Here is a 21,843-nt window from a genome sequence, read left to right as displayed (position 1 = left end):
GTTCCTGGAGCCGGTCTCAGGGGATGGACACAACAGTGCCCAGCTTACCTCATATTCTAGGTTATTTAACAGAAATGCTCCACAAGGGCCTATCCTTCTCTTCAATTAAGATTCATGCCTCTGCCATATCAGCACATTATAATACTGAGCCACCCCTCTTCTCTCATTCCCTGCTGAAACAATTCCTTAGAAGGGCCAAAAATTTAAGACCCCTAGGAGAGCCCCAACTCCAGCCTGGGACCTTAACTTTGTATTGGAAAAAAATTACTTTTCCCCCTTTTTACCAGCTGCTACAGCAGAGTTGAAATTTCTTTCTTGGAAAACAGCTTTACTTCTAGCCATCACTTCAGCAAGAAGAGTGTCTGAACCGCAAGCCCTCATGGCAGTGGAACCCTTTATTATCTTCCATGCGGACAGGGTTTCCCTCAGGACTAATCCATCCTTTATGCCCAAGGTGGTGTCTAGTGTGGCTGTAAACCAGTCCATTCATTTGCCTACTTTTTTCCCTAATCGTCAATAAAGGGGAAAGGATTCTGCATTCTCTGGATGTACACAGACAGCTTAGATTCTATTTGGACAGGATTAAGCCTCTCAGAAAATCCGACCAGCTGCCAGTTAGCTTTGCTGCAGGGGCAGAGGGGAAGGCCATTTCAAAGCAAACCATTTCCAAATGGATAGCACATTGCATCCATTTCTGCTACAAACACCATGGAAAACCTACTCTAAAGGGGATAAGAACACACTGCACCAGGGCTGCATCTACCTCTACTGCATTTCTCAGAGGAGTCCCTACCAGGTACATCCTGGAAGCTGCAACCTGGAGCTGCGTACATACTTTCACCAAGCATTACCACCTGCCTATCTTTTCTAAATCCAGAGCTGGATTTGCCACAGCAGTCTTACAGGGCCTTATTGCTAGCCCTAATGCTCTTTAACTACCTCCACCCTTCCTTAGCTTTGGGAATCAACCCAAATGTGATGACTGCAACAGTAAAACATGAAGAACATAGTACAGTTGTGTACACTTACCATAAATGTAGATGTTCGAGTGTATTCACTGTTGCAGCCCCCTGACTTCTCTTGACTTTTACCTTTCCTCCTTGTTTGGTATATACTATATCATGTGTATTTGCTTTTTGCTGGGGGTGTTCCATACCATATAATTGCTTCCTATTGTGGGGGCACCTAACATCTGAGGCAAGAAAAACTGATGTAATGATGTCGGCTGCATGTTTTATACCCCTGATGACCTGACGTCATGGAAGAAGTGACAGCATCCAACACAGAAATCTGAAGACTCTGGTATTCAGGCCTGCTGAGGGCTACCTGCAGGCAGATAACCCAAATGTGATGACTACAACAGTGAATACACTCGAACATCTACGTTTATGGTAAGTGTATACAACTGTACTTTTTAACATTTGGTCTCAGCAGTCTCCAGGGTGTTCCCCAAGATTATAGCAGTTGTAGCAGTACACCTGCATCTTCAAGGTATCCAGGTTTTTCCATACCAAGATGATTGGATCCTCACTGCTCCCACCAAGCATCTCCTTTGCAAACACCAGGATCATGTACTCCTGTTGCTTCAGAACCTAAGCTTTTCATTAAAATCTTCCAAAATGTCATTTGACTCCAAAGCAAGCCATAGATTTCATAGGATGACAGATGAATACAAAGCTTCATAGTCAGCCTCCCTCCAGCCAGAGTTCAGTCACTACACATAGCAGCCCTTCTAGTACTCCACCATCCAAGACCACCAGTGAGATAGATCAATCCTACGTCTTTTAGGTCTCTTGGTGTCCATGATCCATTTGGTTCCACTGCAATGGACCTTATCAGTACAATGGACACAATCCACTCACCCTCTGTATACAAAAATCGGAATTACACAGGTATGCAGAAATCCCATTTCATAGTGGCTAACCTCACCACTGATGACCTTTCCAGACTGATCCTTCTACAAGTATGGTGACCACAGACGCATCTCTTCTAGGGTGGTGGGGCACTTTAAATGGAAGATGGTCCAAAGTACATGGTTGATGACACAGGCCAGTCTTTGCATCAGTATTTTAGAGATGAGGATGGTCCTTCTAGCGTTGTACACATTTCAGGACCTACTCCCCTGGGGTGTAATATCCATTCACTCAGAGAACATGACTGTGGTATGGTACATCAACAGACAAGGAGGAACCCGTTCTTAGCTAGTTTTTTGGGAAGGCATGAGGGTTTGGAAGAGGATGACATCTTAATAACACTAATTGCAACACACATCCTGGTGTTCAAAACACTTTCTAATTGCAGTGCACATTCCGGGGAGCAACAGTGTACTTATGGACAAATTGAGCAGAATGCCTCTAATGCCTCTCAAGTGGTCCCTCAACCCATATGGCACAGAAGTTTTCAGGCACTGGGGCCAACCTCTCTGCGATTTATTTGCATTTGTTGTTCAGATAAGAAGCAGCAGGTACTTTGCCCAGATCTCCCCACAGGGAGAGCTACCGAGGGATGCTGTGGTCCACAATTGGCCCCAGGACTGTTGTATGCCTTTCCCTCTTTACCTCTAATGAGAAAGTTCTTACAGAAAGCCACACAGTGCAAGACCAAATTTATTCTCATTGCACTCTTTTTGCTCCAACAGACTTGGGTCTCCTTCCTGTGGCCTGTTCTAGTGCATCCACCATGGATGCTAGATCATTATCCAGATTTTCTATCCCATTCCTCTGGACCACATTCCTATGAAATTAACCGCATGGTACCTCCAATTTTAACCTTAGCCAGAGATGCCAGGCTTCTCTTTCAGTGGTCATCATTCTATTTGTTTCTCAGAAACTGTCTGCCAGGAAAATTTATCACAACAAATAGAACAGAGTTTCAATTTGGACCCATTCTAAGGGACTAGATCCCTTTTCAACACCTATACCATCTATACTTGAATTTCTGTCTGATCTAAAAGGCTCCAGTTATTCAACCATCAAGATTCATTTGGTGGTTATTTCCAATTTTCATGTTGGGTTAATGATGCATCCTTTGTATCCCTTAAGATCTCTAAAGCTTTCCTTAAGTGCACATTTTTACTAGGACCTCCCATTAGGGACCCAGTACCACCATGGGACATTGCCATTCTCTTACAAGCCCTTACACAACTTCACTTTGAACCAACTAGTAAGACAGACTTGAAAGTTCTGTCTTGGGAAACTAGTTGTCTAGTTGTGGTAACTTCAGCCAGGTGAATCTCAAAATTACAAGACCTTTCATCATAACCTACATATCTGGTTTTCCATTAGGAAGTGGTTTCCCTCGGAACGAATACATCCTTTATCCCTAAAATGGCATTCAATACTAACCTAAACTAATCTGTACATCTCCCAGTGTTCTTTCCAAGTTTCTCCAGCACAGGGGAATGCTTACCCGGGCATTCACTGACAACTCAGATTCTATGTTCATAAGACAGAAGATTTCAGAAAACATTACCAATTATTCATTTCCTTTGCTAGACCAAAATTGAGGAAAGCAGTATCTAGAATAACTCTGACAAGATGACTTTCATACTGTATATCCTTTGTATACCAAAGGAAAAACTTGCCCTCAGCCAGTAAACCAAAGGCACACTCAACTAGAGCAATTTCTACTTCTTTAGCCTTCAAAAGAGGAATGCCAGTTGATGACATTTGTACAGCAACTATTTGGGCAATAGTACACACCTTTCCATCCCCACTATAAGTTGGATGACCAGTCAAGATTATGTTCCTCTTTTGGTCCACCATTCTCAGGAATGTCCTTCCTTTATGCCACCCAGTTGACAGCTTGGGATTTGGCTCACATGTTTGGATGAAAATAGACAACACTGGATGTGAAAGTTATGTACTTACCATAACGTTAGAGCCACGTTATCTCATTTCTGTCTGCTTGAGACTCCCAACCCCCTTCTAAATTGTCACCTTTAGCTTCTAGATCACCAGGTGGAGTTTAATTCCTGTCTCAGCACAGTCTTATTAGATTGATTTCCTTTCTTCAGCCACTGCTATAGTAGCTTGATTACCGTCTTTCACAATTTCTTTGCTTTCCCTAGGCTGTTTTCACTATACTGAATACTCATACATACATACTATGTAAATATACATACACTTTTTTCCATGGGTAGGGGAGGAGTCAGAGCTGTCAAACTGATAAGCTCGAGATTGACACCGAGGTTGGATCCGACAACCCATATATTTGAAGCAGACGAAAATGAGACAACATGGATGTAATGTTATGGTAAGTGTATAACTTTCATTTTTATAACTTAAGTATATAGAGAATGCATGTGTGTGGTAGAGTAATGGATGGAGGGGCAGTTGGAGAAAGATAAAAAGTAGTGTTTCAGTGGGCTCTGATGAGTGTTATATTGATTCGAGTGCAGGAGTAAAAGTTGTTACTGTGATATATTGATTCAAGTACAGGAGGGAAGAAAGTCCAGTACAGGTGATAAGTTTTTACTGTGCCATTCCTGATCACTGTTGCTGTATCCCTCACAAAAGGGATATCCTGCCAAGGATAGCTGTACATCTGGCCAACATACCAAAGCCTTAGGCCCTTCTATGCACTGTATGTCAGACACATGTCCTATATCTGAGGCATAAGGTATGTGTGTGACTAATGAGCACCAATGCTTCAGAACTTATTTTGCCTCCAGTCTGAATGTTGTTTCCTGAATTTGGACTGTGGCTCATTTGTTGCATTGTTTCAGCTACTGAGCCAAGGGCAGATGAGTACCCCATTGGGGCCTTTCCTTTTATTTCTCTTGTTTTGTATGTCATACAGAAAAGGGAAATGGGAATGCAGGAGGAAGATCCCCATAAAGACTGACATGATCATTGCCTTTTCTGTTTTGGTGCCAGCTGTGATCATACTCAGTGTATTTGCCAAGCCTTTGAACCCAAGAGTCGTCTGCACAGACATCTGTACTTATCAGTATGTTTAGAAAACCAGTGTCTGAATTTATTAGCTCAGCGAACCATGGCTTCCAATTCCACCCACCCAGATGTTCAGCCATTTACCAAAAAGAAGTCCTAAAAGCTGCATTTAGAGACTTCTGCTGTCCAGTTTCTGGTGGACATCTCCATAGGGTCGTAGAACTTGAGGACTGTCCAGTTCATTACCTGCTTTCTGTGTAATGACCCCATTGGATGCCAGTATGTAGCTGGTTATCTGCATGTCAGCTGAGGCTGAGCTGATTTCTGCCACAGATGGGAATGGCTTATCATATCTGAAGAGTGTAGGGCCATTCTCAAAACTCTTGTGAGGGAGGAAGTCCCTGGTATCATTATTGAGGCAAGGCAGGGTACAGAACCTCCTAGGTTTGTTAGGGTGGAGGTTCCTGTTAAGAAAAAAAAAAGGACCATGCATGTGATTCCTGTTTAAAGGACCCCCATAAAGAGTGTCAAGATTTCACTTGGGGTCTTTTTAAGGCAGTCATGGCCTTAACCCCCCCCCCTTCTCTTCTATCTTTCCAAGAGTCTCTGAGCTTCCGATTCTTCTGGTAAAGAACTCAGATCCATTCCCCTCTTGTCTTAGGATCACATGAGGATGATGCTGCCTCACCTGATTCTCCTATTGAGGAACAATCCTGTGGGGGACACCATTTATAAACAATGGAGCAATTTCAATGGGAAGGATTCCAAATACATAGGTCCAGAAAAGTACTAAAAGTAGACTCTCCTGGGTCTTCTGCAGTGCAGCTTGTTTTAGAAATATTCCAGGATAATTTTACCTCTGCTTGTCAGGCTGCAGAGTCTCAGCCCCCCGCTTCTAAAAACTGACAGTTTTTTAAAGTCCCTGAGGCTCAAACATTTTTGTACATGAATCCATGTTCTAATCCGGCTGCGATTTCTTTGACTGTTGTTCAGCCTTCTAAACTGATTTCTTCATCCAGACCTTTACCTTCTGATAAGAATAGTAGGGCTATGTACAGGTATAGTAAAAAACTGTATAACTCTACCAGCTTAGTCAGTAGGACCATAAAGTACCATACCCATATGTCAAGCCATGTTTTGGCTGTTATCTAAGCTTGTGGGTATATTGACTAGCATGCCTGTTTCTAAGGCCAAGTCCCCTGCCCTTTCTTTATTGGGCTGTGCTTCACTGCTTACTCAAAATTCCATCATATGCAGTTATGATGCTGCTGATGCCTCTTCTAGGGTTGCTGCATCAGGTCTGTTATCAGAAGGTATTTTTGGCTCGTGTTGTAATCTCTCCCTGAAGATATTATGGCCAAAATGTTGGACTCTCTCATGAACACTCAAAATCTGTTTGGCTCTGCAGCTGCAGACCTCTTTAAAATCTTGCAGGATAAGGGGAAGGTTATGCAGGACCTTAAGTAAATTTTTGTCTCCCTTATACGCAAGTTTCAGGGTAACTACCCTTCCAAGACTCCCTATTTGTGTAAACATCTCAAGCAACCCTTGAAGTGTGTAAGACATTTTCTAAGGGAGTACCTCCTGAGGTTTTAGGAGTCAAAAGTTTTCCTTTCCTGACACGTTTCCCTAGATCTGTCATCCACCTTTCTCTGCCCTTATCCAAATTCCCATTTCTCAATGGTTGACACTGTCTTTTTCTGTGTGGTAACACATCTCCATAGATTCTTGGGACCTTTCAGTCATTCAAAATGGTTACTTCAGGACTTTGAAATCTCTTCCTCCTGTTTTTAAGGGATGCTGCACCCTCCTGCTTGCCAGCTTCCTCATTTTCTCCTTTTCTTCAGGACCTTTTGGCTCAGAGAACTATTCAGCCAATTCCTCTATCCCAGAGAGGCAAAGGATTTTAATTCCAGGATATTTTCTCTTTCCCTGGGGTGTGGACCCCCTCAGTATGTTTACAGACAATGTGACTGTCATGTGATGCATCAAAGGGAACATAAAGTCTTTTCTTCTTTGCAGGTTGATTCTACTAGTCTGGCATTGTGCTACCCATCATCATTTGACTCTTCTGGTGGTTTACATTCCCTGGTGACAGACAATCTGAGCAGGTCTGGGACTGATCCTCATGAGTGGAAGCTTCGCAGGAATGCTTTCTTGGACATTGTTCATCGATGGAGTATTCCTTAAGTGGATCTTTGTGACCCCCTGTCTGAACAGACAGCTTTACAAATTCTGTTTAGAGAGCCAAGTCTTCTGGCTTAGAAAATTGATGCCATATATTTTTCTTGGAAAGGGATAATACTGTATGTTTATCTCTCATTTCCTCTGTTGCCAAGGAACCTACACAAGGTCTTATGGGACAGATCCAAGATCTTGCTGGTGACTCCTTTTTGGCCCAGACAGCATTAGTTTCCCCTTCTCTTTCACTTGACCGGGGACAGTAACCACAAGTTACCTCACTGGATGAACCATTTCATACAGGACAAGGGCTGCCTCATTCACTCTCATCTTCTCACCCTACAGTTGGCTGTCTGGGTGATTTTAATTCCTTTTCAACAGCAGTTTCCTGAAGAAGTGCTTTGGGTTCTGTAAGAGGCCAGAAGACCCATTACTTGAAAATCTTATGTTGCTAAATGGAAGAGAATTTTCTGACTGATGTCACAAATGTGAATAGGACCTTCTGTTGGAGGATATTCCTATAATTCTTACTTGAGAGTTGCTCACTTCTGGTCTAACATAATCATCTGTTAAAGCTCATCTGCCATTTCTGCTTGTCTGCCATTAGATCCACCACTTTCATCAAGATATGAGGTTAAACAGATTTTGAAAGGCTTTCTTCATATTAGGCCTCCAAGAAAGCCAATTCCTCCTTGGGACCTTAATTTTGTTCCTGAAAAGCTGACCCAGCCACATTTTTAACCTGCAGCTTCTTCTTTCTTGCAGTTGTATACCTAGAAGACTACCTTGTTGGTGGCTTTGACTTCTGCTAACTGAGTCTTTTAGTTGTCAGGTTCTTATGAAGGTCTGTCTATTTTTTCACAGAGGTAGTATGCCTCTTCAAACCAATCTTACTTTTATGCCAAAAGTGGTCATTGAATTGTCTTTGAATCAGAGCTTTCATCTTCATTCCGTTTTTCCTTCTCCTATAAATAGTAGTAGTCAGAGGGTTCTGTAATTCTTGGGTTTACATAGACAGCTCCATTATTATTTGGATAAGACTAGAGATATTAGGAAATGTGAGTAGCTTTTTGTTTCTTTTTATGCCAAGAAATTCGGTTTAGCTATTCTAAGCAAATCATTATCTCTTGGATTTCTAAAGCCATTTGTTTTTTGTTATTCTTTTCAAGGCTAATATCGTCCCACTTCTGTTCATGCTTATTCTACTGGGTGTGGCCTGTTCTGAAGGTTTTTCAAGGGTATTGATGTTCAATCCATTTTGGAAGTTGCTACTTGGTTTTCTGTTTATACCTTTATTAAGCACTACAAGTTGAATGCAATTTCTTAGGCTAGGGCAGATTTTGTCAGATTCATCCTCCATTAGTTTTTGAAGGGCTCTTCTGTTGCCTCTTCCTCCTCCCACCTTTTCACTATTTTTTTGTACTCTCCCTTTTGTGAGGGAAATTGCAACAGTGATAAGGAAGGGCATAGTACAGTTGTGTAAGATCATACATAACAGTAGATGTTCTACTTTTCACTGTTGTAGTATTCCACCCTTTTCTTTTCCCATGCTAAGTTTTGTTGTTGTCCTCTAGCCTGTAGGGTTTTCCTTTCTTCCCTTTCTGGATGTCCAAGTTCTGTTGTTCTCTTCTTGGGTTGCTCTGGTTCTCCTGGGACACTTTTTGGTTCTGATGATTTTGTGCTCCTATGTCATTTATGTACCTTATATCTCAGATGTAGGACATACATCTTACATACTACACTTAGAAGGGCCTAAGGCTTTGGTATGATGGTCTTATGTACAGCTGTCCTGGGAGGAATATCCATTTCTTGAGGAATACTGCAGTGAAAAGTTGGACATCTACTGTCATGGCAAGAGCTCACGCAACTTTACTTTCACTAGAGATCTCAACCTGTTGATGAATATGAACGTGACCGTGATTGGGTAAGGTATTGTTTGAGCAGTACTTTATAGCTTGGGGGTTTGTTAGTCATTTATACTTGAGTCAGGATGGCATTTGTGAGTCCCTTAATGATTTTCTTTTCTAGTGCTTAGTAGAAATTTATCACCAGAACAGAGGTCTGTTGTGGGGGTATAGGTCAATAGTATATTTCTTAATGTAGGCCATTTTTCAGAGTAATATATCAGTTTGTGTGTTGTAACTAGCTGAGAGTATGTTAGGTAGTTGTTAAACTTCAGCCAGCTTTAATGCCTGGCAGTGGTGGGTTTTGATGTAGTGTTAGTAGCAAATTTAGCTACTTTGTATCAGTAAAATTCTGTACAGAGTACTGTGAGAAATATTGGGACAACAAATGGCTGTAACTACAGAAATTATTATTCTTTTTTTTGTAGCTGGGACACAGGATCTGAATTGTCTGTACACATTTAGGCCTTAATGCATGTAATTGTATTGGCTGCCAAAAAAGCTATTACTAAGAAATGGAAATGAAAATCTAAGCCAACTGCATTTGAAGTACTGAATATTGTAAAAATTATAAATGAACTGGAAGAGGGATCTTTACAAAATGGAAAGAGCACATTACATAGAAATACATGAAATTTGTGGAAGCAATACATGCAGAATAATGCTAAGAAGGAGGAGTGTGGTTTCAGGGAAGAGGAATTGAGTAATTTATGTAATGTTGGACTGAATGTCATGTGTTATAAAGAATGAAAGCATGTGTAATGTATAATGTATGCAGTGGAAAAATGTTAATATGGTTTGTTTTCTGTTAATATATGTGTACCTATGTCTTAAGTGCTAGTTTAATAAAGGTGTTAAAAAAAGAAAGATGTACTTCATTGAAATTCTTTTAACACTGTGCACATTTACTGTATTGCACATTTAATTTATTTTGATTTCTTGCTTTTTAGCATGGCTCATGGGCCATTCATGGCCATTTCCTATTTTATTGTATGTAATTGGATGGCTTCATATCATCAAACATAGGATAAATTCCTCACTTTGAAAAAAAATAGAAAGCTTGAGCTAGTATATGTTTTGAGTATGCACGCATTGCATTAGCTAAAGCCACACGTCAGGTACTTGTGATAAAATTGCACTGACAATGGAGAGAGAGTAAACTAGTGAGTACCCGTATGTATACATTACTAATGAAATGTTTTTTTATGTAGGATCTGCTGTTAAGATAAGTTCTTCCCTCAGCTATACCTTCACATTCCATTTTGATTTTCCCTTTTCCTTTTTATTTTGCTAAGATGTGTGAATTAACATACCTCATAACTGGGAAAAGAAGTAAAAAGCAGTAAAATTATTTGACTTTTCTTTCCAGTATGTTACATTGAACAAAGATTTTTGTTGTTCTCTATATGCTATGAAATTTATGTACTATGCCTTCATGATAAAAGCTATATGGGGGTCCCTTTTTTTTGCCTGTGCCCCATTTTTCCTTCCTCATCCTTCCCTTTTCGCAAGCTGATTTTTTTTGTAATTTGTATTGCATTGTAATAGCATATAAATTAAAAATAAACCAGTTGTTTAACTTACAAGAAAGAATCTCTGCAAGTACATATTGCTTTAGGGTATAGCTTCAGTCACCCAGCATTGGTCCTTCTTGCACAGCATTGCATGATTCATTTTGTGAGGGCACTAGTTACAGAATCTTAGATCAGTAAACTGACATCTGCTGATAGTACAAGTGGATACCAACCTTCTTGCAGTATTCTTTTAGTGTTAACATTGCTGGGGTCCATCTTCTCAATGGATTGTTGAGTTCTTTCAGACTCAAGTGGTGGACTATAAATATTGCACAGTTGCTGACAGTTGTGTGCTTACCACCTGTAAAAGTTGTTATTTGATGTCTTTAGTTTTTGTGTGCATTCTATTTTAGTAGGATTAATGCTAAAAAGTGACGTGCTTTTGTTTCTAAGGATGTCTCAACACAAACGTCAAGTTTTTCTTTCAGAAAGTGATTTTCTTTCCCTTTAATCTAACACTAAAAGTGCTGCATACATAGAAAACATCATTTACTAATTACTCTTTTTGTTTGATGCCTGAATTTGTTTCTGTTTTGCTTTTTGTGAAATTTTGCTTGTTTGTTTTATCATACATAGGTGCTGCAAGTATCCAAACTTGGGACTATCCTGTTTTCTACCTTCATAAATGATATGCAAAAATGATTCTCAGTGCTATTTAATCCAGTATGCTGGTGACCCCACACTAATGTAGTCATCCATCTGTCTCTCCCACAACTACAACATGACACATAAATTAACTTTCAAAACATTGAACAAAGCCTAGGGAAGTTTCTGCTGTAATCCTTTTCTGTTTTAACCAACATTCCAAAACTCATTTGCAGAAATTGGAATTTACCGGTATTAAAGCTGCCAGATTGACTACAAATGTCTTAAATTCAGCTTGTTACTGTCTTGCCATAAAAACTGTCTAGAGCTTAATCATCTGTTGTCTCTTCACCAACTTAAAATTATACATAAAATATTGTGCCACTCAACCAACCATCCACTATATTTAATAAATACATTCCATACAGGAGCTTCTGCTCACAAAATCATAAACTCCTACAAGTAATACAATTAAAAAAAACCCTGTGTACCCAAATTATAGAATTCCATTCCACCAGATCTTTGAAATGAAAGCAACACAATTTCCTTTCTCAACAAATTAAAAAATGAGTTAAGTATAAGTAACCATGCCTTTGTGCATCTCAATCCATATCATCCTCATACCTTACTCATTTACATATTATCCTACTAGTTAATCCATTATCTTCAACTGATGCTTATACTTTTCTGACCTTCCGTCCTTCTTGTCCTATTCTTCTAACCTACTTTCTTTTCTGTGACTGTATCTTCCTACTTATTTATACAATGTCTAGATAAACCTCCCTTTCTTTTTAATGTACATTTGTTATTTGTATCATTCTGTACCAACTTTTGATCTGAACTTACTGTTCCAAACGTAAATGCTGTAACTTGTCACTTATAGTTTTTACAATTCTTGGAGTTTTTCTCCCAGGGCCTCTGCTGAAAATGAACAATGTTCCATCAGACTGTCCTGGTTAGCAAACGTGAAGTGAATAAATAAATCACTTAGGCTAGGAGGAGTAAATAGGTTATGTCACTGATTCCAGCTACAAAGCCATTAAAAAACTCATAAATGTAGGTATTTGAATGTGTATTACCAGTCTAAAATTACTTCTCAGACAGTGATAACTTGTAGTGTAGCTTAGAACTCTTGAACCTGAAAATGAGATGTTTTGAGCCTAGTTTTTCAGATGTTAGTGACCAAGAAAATGCCCCTTTTTAGTTATCCTTTCCTTTAATCAAACCCAGTGAGGGCCACATAGAAGGCAAACATTTTCACATTACACACCTGATTTTCTGTTGGTGTTTAGTCTTGCAGTTTTTCCACACTGCTTTGTCTATAAACTTCCATGTTACCTTTATGACAGCATTTCTGCACTGTATGAAGTATTTGGCTGAGACAATTCAGTGAGTGAGAAAAGGGATAGTTACATCAGACAGTAGTTACAACTACAGTGTCAAAATCTGAGTGTAGTGCAAGCCAACTACACCTCAGCCTGTTAATCACAGACGTCAAATTTCTCACACTTGAACTTTAAATTACAGTTATTAATTTGGATGGGGATGGAGAACTAAATCAGCTGCTATTTGAAATCTAACATTCACATGTTCCCTAAAATGCTGCATCAGAGATGGCCACAAAAGGAAACAAAGCAATAAAAAAGAAAAAGAAAAAACAGAGTGATGTTTGCAGTCAAGGAAGTGGGAAATCTCAGTGAATGCATTGTATGCCGCTGGAGAGAGAGAGAGAGAGAGTGAATCACAATATATGATCATTATAGGGCTGTGTCTCTTTCTCTGTAAAATGACATGTCAGAGGCCTTGCCTGTAAAACAAAACCATGTGCATGGCAGCACCCTTTCACGTCATTTTAAGGTGCAGCACATTAGAAAATAATCATCACCACTTAACATTGATGCTGGAGCATTAATAATGCATTCAAGGTCAAGATGTACTACAAAACATTTTTAACCAGCTTTTGGATGCATACGGTCTTTAAATGTAGACCACAGCCTGAAGATGTCATGGTATACTTAGAATGTAGTTAAAGTACAGTCTTAGCGTTTTCTAAGACACGGAAAGCAAGACCAGTATTTTCTGTTTTCACACATTTTGTGTATCAGGCTGACATTTTGTTTTACTTACAGTTTTGCTCATGCAGTGGGTTATAGCTTTTTACTGGATTGGATTGTTTAAACTCATTAACACCTATGTAATGTGGTATGTCACACCTCTAGCAGCTTACACACATCTTGCACTCCAGAGCATGTTCTGGACAATAAACTTAAAAAAGTAACAGAAACAACTGTGATTATTTTTTGAATAATAAAAGCTATTAAAACTGTACAAATAGCAATGTTATCAGAAGTGTGCTTTACAGTGGTAATAGTCAGTGCATCCGTAGTCTTTTTTCCCCATAAATACTGTATTATAATGCAAGCAAACCCCAAATTCTACTTTTTACTAAACTTTCAAAACACAATTTCCTGTCTTAAAAACTGTACAACCTAGCCACCATTGTTAAAACATTTTTATTATCCAGACATAACAAAAAATTCCTCAAGAATTCCATGTTTATTAAAATATTTACATAAGCATGAAAAAAGTAGAATTAGAAAAATAAATAATATTGAATATTTCTCAAGATGTACAACTCGTAGTGCAAATATCAAAGTTTTTTTAACAATGTCTAAGGTTTCTTCTAATGTCATGCAACATTTTTTTTTAAGTATTAAGTATATATGGAAATATTGCTTATTTTCATAACTGTAAAAACAGTAGAGCCAGCAAACAGTGACAAAAGTAAAGATATTTATTGAGAGGACATTTCTGTTGTGATTTGGTTTTGGAACCGTGCAGCTGTCATACATGCAGGGGCCTGTTCTTTTTATTTTCATAACTGCCAACAAACAACTAGCAATATTTCCAGTACAGTGTTATATAAACTAGCACTGACAGGGAATTGTTCTATATCCCACAATGGTGTTTCACACCACATACATCAATAAAATGCAGGTCTCTCAGTTGTGAAAATATGAACACAAATATGAAAATGTAAGTAGTAGGTGTCAAAAAAGATTAATTTTTCCACTGCAGGACATCCTAGACTAAATTGTTCTGTCATTTTGTTAGTAACTCTTTACCCTTTCTAATGTTACCAATAAAATAGTAGTCAAAAAGTCTTAAAACTGAAAAATAAAATAATGTTCGCAACCAGTCCGATGAACCAGAATCCCGTTTATTGCACAGACAAGGTACTAAAACAACTATGCGCTTTCGCCTGCAAGACGTATATGCTTCTTCAGAGTTGTCTTAGAATAATTACACAATGTTTAAATACCATCAATTAAAATGACCCCAACCAATCACAACAAGGGTGTAGTCTACATGAAAGCTGAATGCATACTTATTATTATCAAATGTAAAATCCCCACGCTACATAACTGTTAGTAAAAATCCTTCCCTTGTTTCCTTGTTTTTTACTAAGGAATCAAGTCTTGTCTTAATTTTAAAAATGGTTTTAAAGAAATTAAATCATTCATACCAGCAGCTACTGAAGAATTTAAACGCAACTGCCAGATTCTTTTGCTTCTAGAAGAGTTTTGCCATCCCCTCCTCTTTTCATTGCAGGCCACCTTATCTATTATAAAAAAAATAAATTTCTTAAAATTTAAACACTTGGTAGTCTGTAGATACAGAGCATTGTGGATATCCCTGTTTTTAATAGCCCTCACATGCTCTTGTATCCTCTCCTTTAATCTTCTGGTGTTTTTTCCTACATAAAACCTGGGGCAGGGAAGACAGGTGGCAACATATACAACCATAGAGGAGTTGCAATTGCATCTCCCTTTACATTTCAGTGTGTAACTTGTATTTGTCACAGATACGTGTAGGGCCCATTATTAATGTATTTACAAGAGCTACCGGCACCACTCTTGGTCATAATGTATCTGTACATCCCTACTCCCATACTGTGTTTTGTTTCTAACATATTTTTGATATTTCTGTCTCTGCTAAACACCATGGTGGGTTTTGACCCTAGCCTCAGTAGTGTGTCTGATTCAAAGCAAAATTGCCAACATTTGTTGATTACATCCACTACTTTAAAAGACAAGTCGTTAACATTTTTTTTATAATAGATAAGGTGGCCTACAATGAAAAAGGTGGGAGGGGATTGCAAAACTCTTCTAGAAGCAAAATAATCTAACTGGCAGTTGCATTTAAATTCTTCAGTAGCTCCTGGTATGAATGATTTTATTTCTTTAAAATCATTTTTAAAATTAAGACAAGACTTGATTCCTTAGTAGAAAACAAGGAAACAAGGGAAGGATTTTTACTAACAGTTATGTAGAGTGGGGATTTTACATTTGATAATAACAAGTATGTATTCAGCTTTGATGTAGACTACACCCTTGTGATTGGTTGGGGTCATTTAATTGATGGTATTTAAACACTGTGTAATTATTCTAAGACAACTCTGAAGAAGCCTATATGTCTTGCAGGCGAAAGAGTTTAGTTGTTTTAGTACCTTGTCTTTGTGCAATAAACGGCATTCTGGTTCATCGGACTGGTTGCAAAAATAATTTTATTTTTATTTCCCTTTCTAATGTTGCCTATTATTAGCTGGCTAAGTCACATAGTTAAAGAAGTCAGACCAGAAACATTTCTGGATGCCACAAGGAGGTTTAGGTGTGATCTGAAAGAATGCAAAAAATGTGTACTAAGCTTGATTCAGTCAAAATGGAGTTGCAGATATATTTCAACTTGATTATGTATCATCACACAACATTGTAATGTAATTGTAAAGTATATGTCATTACAAATTTTACATTATCACTAATCTCTTTTAATTTCTAAAATGTAATGTTCAATAATGTTATTGGCATGCCTTTAACGGATTTAAATATAATAAATATAATATTTTAAAATTATTGGATGTAAGTATAATCTTTTAAAATCAACAAACAAAAATAGTTGGTTACAAATGTAAAGTATTAGCAGACATGCCTAACTTTAGTGTAATATTAAACCCATTTGTTAAGACAATAGTGTTCTATAGCAGAAGACACTGTTTAAGTTAACCAGGTGCAGTTGTTGTCAATCTGTTGGATTAATATGGTGTGCATGTATTGCAGGCACCAAACAGTGCAGCTTAAGTGTAAGTGTTTTTTTTTTTTTTTCTTTGAATGGTAAACATACATCACGGAAGAGAAAAAGTAAACCAGGTGATATCACTTTTTGCTCAAGCAGATTCCAGTCTAAAGATGTAGCAGCTATTTTGGTGGAACCGTTTACACCATTATTCTTCATCATTCTTTCAGGTCCACAGTAGCTATGCTTTCTAATTTAGGCTGTGTCTATTTCTTATAGATAAGGGCAGTTCCCACTTTGAAATTTAAGCCTAGTTGACATAGAATTGTAGAATTAGAAAAAATAATTACTAAAGTCATAAAGAGGTGAGAGAAGCATTTCCCTGTTTCCCCTTCCCCCTTTTGGCTATTGGATAATTTTGAAAAAGTCGTATGTCTTTTAGTGAAAAATCAGGAAACTAGAGTTGCATTCAACCAGTAAATTTTCTTGTGGTGGCAAGGCTGTTGAAACGACTCGTGTAGAAATCAGTAGCCTTTGCAGTCATGTTACTATAGAAACTAAGTGGGCCAAAAATAATTTCCAGTCCTTCTGCATCAACTTCTACATTTTTGACTATCTGATATAAAACTGGGTTTCACTGAGGAGTAGTTTACAATTTTGTTCTGAAGTCATCAGAATTTCTACATGTCACTGCACTCAATGACATTCAGATATTTTTGTTTGTTTTTCAGACTGGGCTTTTTGGGTCTTCTGCACATGGAGGTGTTTAATCAACGTCTAGAACAAGAGTACAATGCAGCTGTTATTCTCACTGTACCAACTGTGCCGTACAAGGTGATTTTGTCTTCCCCAAAGCTAATTAAGGTATGTTCCTGTAATACAGCTACAGTTTTTTGCCCAAAAGTTGTAGACACATATGAGCCGCATGTGTATCTCTGAATGATGTAGCTACACATTGGCACTGCAGTTGTGTGAAGAGAATGAGTAAAAAAACTCCTCCATCTTACATCAAGGGCATTACCTGATGGGTCCCTGATTGGGTTAATGTTGTTGTGTTGTTTACCATCTGTCCAAAATAAATAAATAGGATATCTGCATGTCCATACGGATGCACACAGTGACTGTGATACTCTTGCCATGTAAGTTTGTACACCCCCTTTTTGTTGCTTGTATGGTTTAGATTTTGATTTTTGCTGTTATCAGTGAGTGCTCTGCATTCATGAACATTAACAATAATACACTACATATCAGTATAGCTATCAGATTACAAGCCAAGACCCACACCAGCATTGCCATTATTGTTTATGAAGGTGCTTCACTCTTGATGTGAAAAACTGCCATAAATGCTAGTAGTTTAATCCTGACACTCATAGGCACAGTAGCAAAACACTTTAGTTTTCCTTGAGCAAAAATATGATGGCCATCAAGGGGGTCCTCCATGTATTCCCAGACATAGATTGGTACTCTGCCATAAGGCAAATGCTTGGAGAACAGATCAAAGTCTTGCCATTCAAAGGTATATCAGGTGTTTAACTGCCCCCTCCCATCTCACTTAGCATAATGTAGTCTGAGTTTACCTTGACAACATGAACTCCGGTCTCACTTATTCACTGCCTAATTGTAAATTGAGGGGACTAAAGGAGGTGCTTCCCCAGGTTCCTTCTCTGAGTGTTGCACCCTGGGTTTTTGTGTTTGTCCCCTTAGTCAGTCAGATAAAGCATGATGCTGACTAGCCTAGTCCTGGTGAACATTTATGTCATGTGCTGGTGAACAAGCACCCCTGTCCTAGGATAGCCTCTGTATGCCTAGACTGGACAACAGGTGCTTATTGAGCACTGCTTCTCTTGTCCTTTCATGTCATTGCTGCCCTCTCTGAGCTAAACAGCAAGCAAATATTTGATGTGTGGTTGGAGTTGCAAATGGCGAATTGTACCCTATGTGAATACAATCTGAAGCCAACACCAAGCCAGGTGTGGGCCTGTACCCTTAACAGCAAGCAAATATTTGATGTGTGGCTGGAGTTGCAAATGTAGAATTGTACCCTTTGTGAGTGCAGTCTGAAGCCAGCACCAAGCCAGGTGTGGGGCCTGTACCCTTTGGGACTATAGTCTGACTTCAGCACCAGGCATAGTTCAGGACTTTCTCTGTCTGTCTCCAACATATGCCGGTTCCTTGTGTCCTGACACCTATCATGTCATTCATATGTTATAGTGGCAAGATATTAAATAGGGGATTGCTCCCAAATGTATTCGGTTGGAGCTGGACTTCCTAGCATTTAAACTGCTAAAAGCAGTCAGGGGACTATGAGGCGGTTGTTCTTGAGATTGATAAGAATAATGAGTCCACTAAAAGTCCTTCTCTTTGGAGAGGCCTTCACACTTAAAAAATAGCTCACATGGCCATAAGTAATTTTTTTCATCTCCCAGAAATATTTTACAAAGTTTCTGGGAAGAAGCTTGAGGATCCTTAAGTTATTCCTTCCTTTAGGGCCAGTTAACACCAATAATCTGGCGGCATACTGACTGTGCCCCTTTGGGGAGGACCTTATAAGGACTGTGTCTAAAGCCTTAAAGTATGCTTTCTCATATCTTGCTATAAATACTGACTGTGCAGTTACCTTAGCTAGAGCCAAATGCTCAGACATTTGCCTGAGAATTTCCTGTTTTATGGAGGAGTTCAGGAATAAGATTGCAAATGCATATTTCTTGAGGGAAGAGCTCATTGGCCAGCCTATACAGGGCCTGGTCATTGACCTTCTACAGTGAGAGCAGACTGTTGTCTTTGAGGATAGTCTTTATGATCTCCCTTCTCCTACTTTTACACTTTATTCTAACCTTAGCCATCCCCAAAAGTAGGGGGTGCCTCCCTGCCACCAAAGAAAGCATCACCTACAATATCCCTTTCCAGTGATAGCCAATTCAACCAAGTGGTGAACTTTTTGGCTGCTTCTTCACAGTCCTGATTCCATTCTGGACTTGCCTATGGTGTGAGGGGACTGTTCTACAAGTTCATTTTAGTTAAAGAACCATTTCAAAGGGATCAGTGGTTTCCAGACTGGAATGTTTTCATCCATGTTCTGGAACTTACTGGTCTTCCTTCAGAAAGAACTCTGCTGGAGAAGCGATCCATCACAGAGGAGCTCTTGAGACACACTCAGACTCTGATGCTCATAGGGGTTGTAGAGGCTGTTCCATTCTGGGAAATGCTTTGCCCTCCCTGCCCTTTAATCCAGACAGGATAGATGAGTTCTCTCCATCTCTGGACTTCAGCAACCCTAGGCAGTACATATGTTACATATTGATTTAAATGGCCCCTTCAAGTGCTGGTGTCCTTGCTCCTCCACCATGCCTGGGGAGGATTACAGGGCATGATAAATGTCTTTTATTAAAACCATTATGTTGGAGTCAGTTCTGAACATTTCTCTAGTTTGCTGTGAATTGGCATTACTGCTGGTGCCAAGAGTTGTTGCCACTGTGTTTACAATGGTAACCAAAGCCTTGGAGTAGAAGAATATGTGTGTGTTCCCTGACCACTATTGTTTTTTTTTTTTTTTTTCTGGTAGTTTCATCCAAAGACTCCAGTAGATTTTCCTTCAGTACAGCATTTCCATGGTGGCAGTCATCTGAAGTTTCCATAGTTTGGAAGGAGCCATCGCTGAGTGTTATGCAGATAACTGCCCTCATCAGTGCAGAACTAGACACTTTACAATCCCCCCAACTTTTAGAGAGGGTATGCGAGTTCAGGAGACAAACCAGCTTGGTGAGAATACCATGCAGGATCCAAGCTTTCTCTGTGGATTACTTTCTAGGTATAATGTCCGCTATAATCTTCATGGTGCCTTTTTCATGCCTGAAGGTACAGATTTTGCAGTGGATGTCAGAGCCAGCACTGATTGATATGTAGTCCTTTGATGTTGAACCTTATTACCACAGACCATTATTACCAGGGTAGAAAAAAAAACTGCTTCAGAAAGCAACCAAGTGCATAAAGTGCTTTTCATTTAATAAAGTCAAACTTCTTCAGATGCAAACATTCAAGGTACAGGTTTGCTTGAGCCTATCAGCTCACATGCTGTGATGACATCAGCAACAGTAGTTAACCCTTCCTGTTCTACAGACTATGAAAAAAGTACTGTTTAAAACTAAAACAATGCTGACAACCATAAACAAGGAAGATTAAAGCTATGGTTTAAAAGTAAAGTATGCTGATAGGTATACTTTAAACAACAAGAACAAATAAACATATTAAATAATAAGGTTACCTATAAGGAATTACTATTACACTGTTGAAATTCTGCACTACAAACTTTTTTTACTACAACATTTCATACTGGTTCATAGCTAATCGCCTAACCCAGAAAAATAACTCAGCTGGCAGTTCGAGAAATAAATTTAGGCACCATTAACAGTGACTAAAATGTACAAGAAATTAACTTGATGTTAGTACATAATTTTAACTAGCTATGATGATCATATTACTAAATCTATGGCATTCATACTATGCTATGCCATTCACTTAATTCCACAATATGGCATTCATTATATAAAAATAATAAAAAATATATATATATATATATATATAAAAAAATACACAGTCTAGCTATGACCATTAAGGAGAATTGAGGCTGAATATTCTGGTATCACGTTTACTAACGTAAGTTACTATTAGAGATTAATATTATTCATGATATTAATATAAAATTAATATAAAAAATATTTTTGTGTTACATAGCTAGAAGGGAGATTCTGACATCTAGTTAAACTTTTCAATTTAAGTAGATATCTAATCGAGCACATATCATTAATACCTGGGTAGTAGTATGCATTAAGGTGAATTTGCCAATAAAGTTCAAGTTCTTCAAGTCGTAGGGAGATGGGACCACCCCTAATGTCATATTTGACTTGGTCAATAATCTTGAATTTAAATTTATGGTTTGGAAATATTCCTATATGTGTAGCCAATGCATTCTCTGTTTTCTTTTTATTGATAGCGTACTGGTGTTCGTACACTTGCTGCTGGAGATTATGCTCACTCTTGCCTATATAAAATACTGGGCAAGACTGGTACTTTGCTAAATATACTACTAATTTGGTATTACAGTTGTATCTGTCTTTTAATCTAAAGACATGGTCGTTCACCTCAAATGTGTCTCCTACCTCAATAAATTTACAAAAGTTGCAGGATTCACACGTAAACATCCCGGGAAACATCAGCAATTGTGGTCTACTAGATAAGCCTAGCCAGAGTGTGTTGGCTTTCGCCTCCCCATTGATTAATTAACTGAGCCTCTGTCAAGTAGAGCCAATGAAGTGATCCCAGGGGTGTACTTTCTGTTACCCATCCACTCGTCAAGGCTTCTCTTGAAGAGTGTTAGTGAGGGGCTCTGCCTAATGTAGTTAGGATATTTGTTCCAAAGCATGGGGAGTCTCTGTGGCAGGAATCTATCCCTCCAGCATGTTCTATTTATTGTTGTGGCGAGGTTTAGCTCACTAGAGCATGTGGCTCGCAGTGACTTGGATTTCTTTAGTGGAGCATGTCCATCAATTCTGAGTTGGACATGGCTTTGTAAGTCAGGCAGAGATCACCTCTGAGTAAGCGATATGCCACTGAATACAGCCAGAGTTTTTTCAATCA

General features: G+C 38.8%; 1 protein-coding gene across 1 annotated transcript in view; it reads left to right on the top strand.

Annotated features, from left to right (window-relative positions):
* Window positions 1-21,843, top strand: part of GUF1 (GTP binding elongation factor GUF1) — an 839,924-nt gene that overhangs the window by 526,556 nt on the left and 291,525 nt on the right. The window contains exon 11 of the mRNA XM_044061397.1: window positions 16,941-17,073. Within this exon, the coding sequence (XP_043917332.1) occupies window positions 16,941-17,073 (133 nt within the window). The remainder of the gene's footprint in view (window positions 1-16,940; window positions 17,074-21,843) is intronic.

The sequence above is a fragment of the Protopterus annectens genome, chromosome 2.part0 (assembly GCF_019279795.1).
Source record: "Protopterus annectens isolate FY-2018-M chromosome 2.part0, PAN1.0, whole genome shotgun sequence".
Classification (NCBI taxonomy): Eukaryota; Metazoa; Chordata; order Ceratodontiformes; family Protopteridae; genus Protopterus; species Protopterus annectens.
This window is presented reverse-complemented; position numbering and strand designations above follow the sequence as displayed.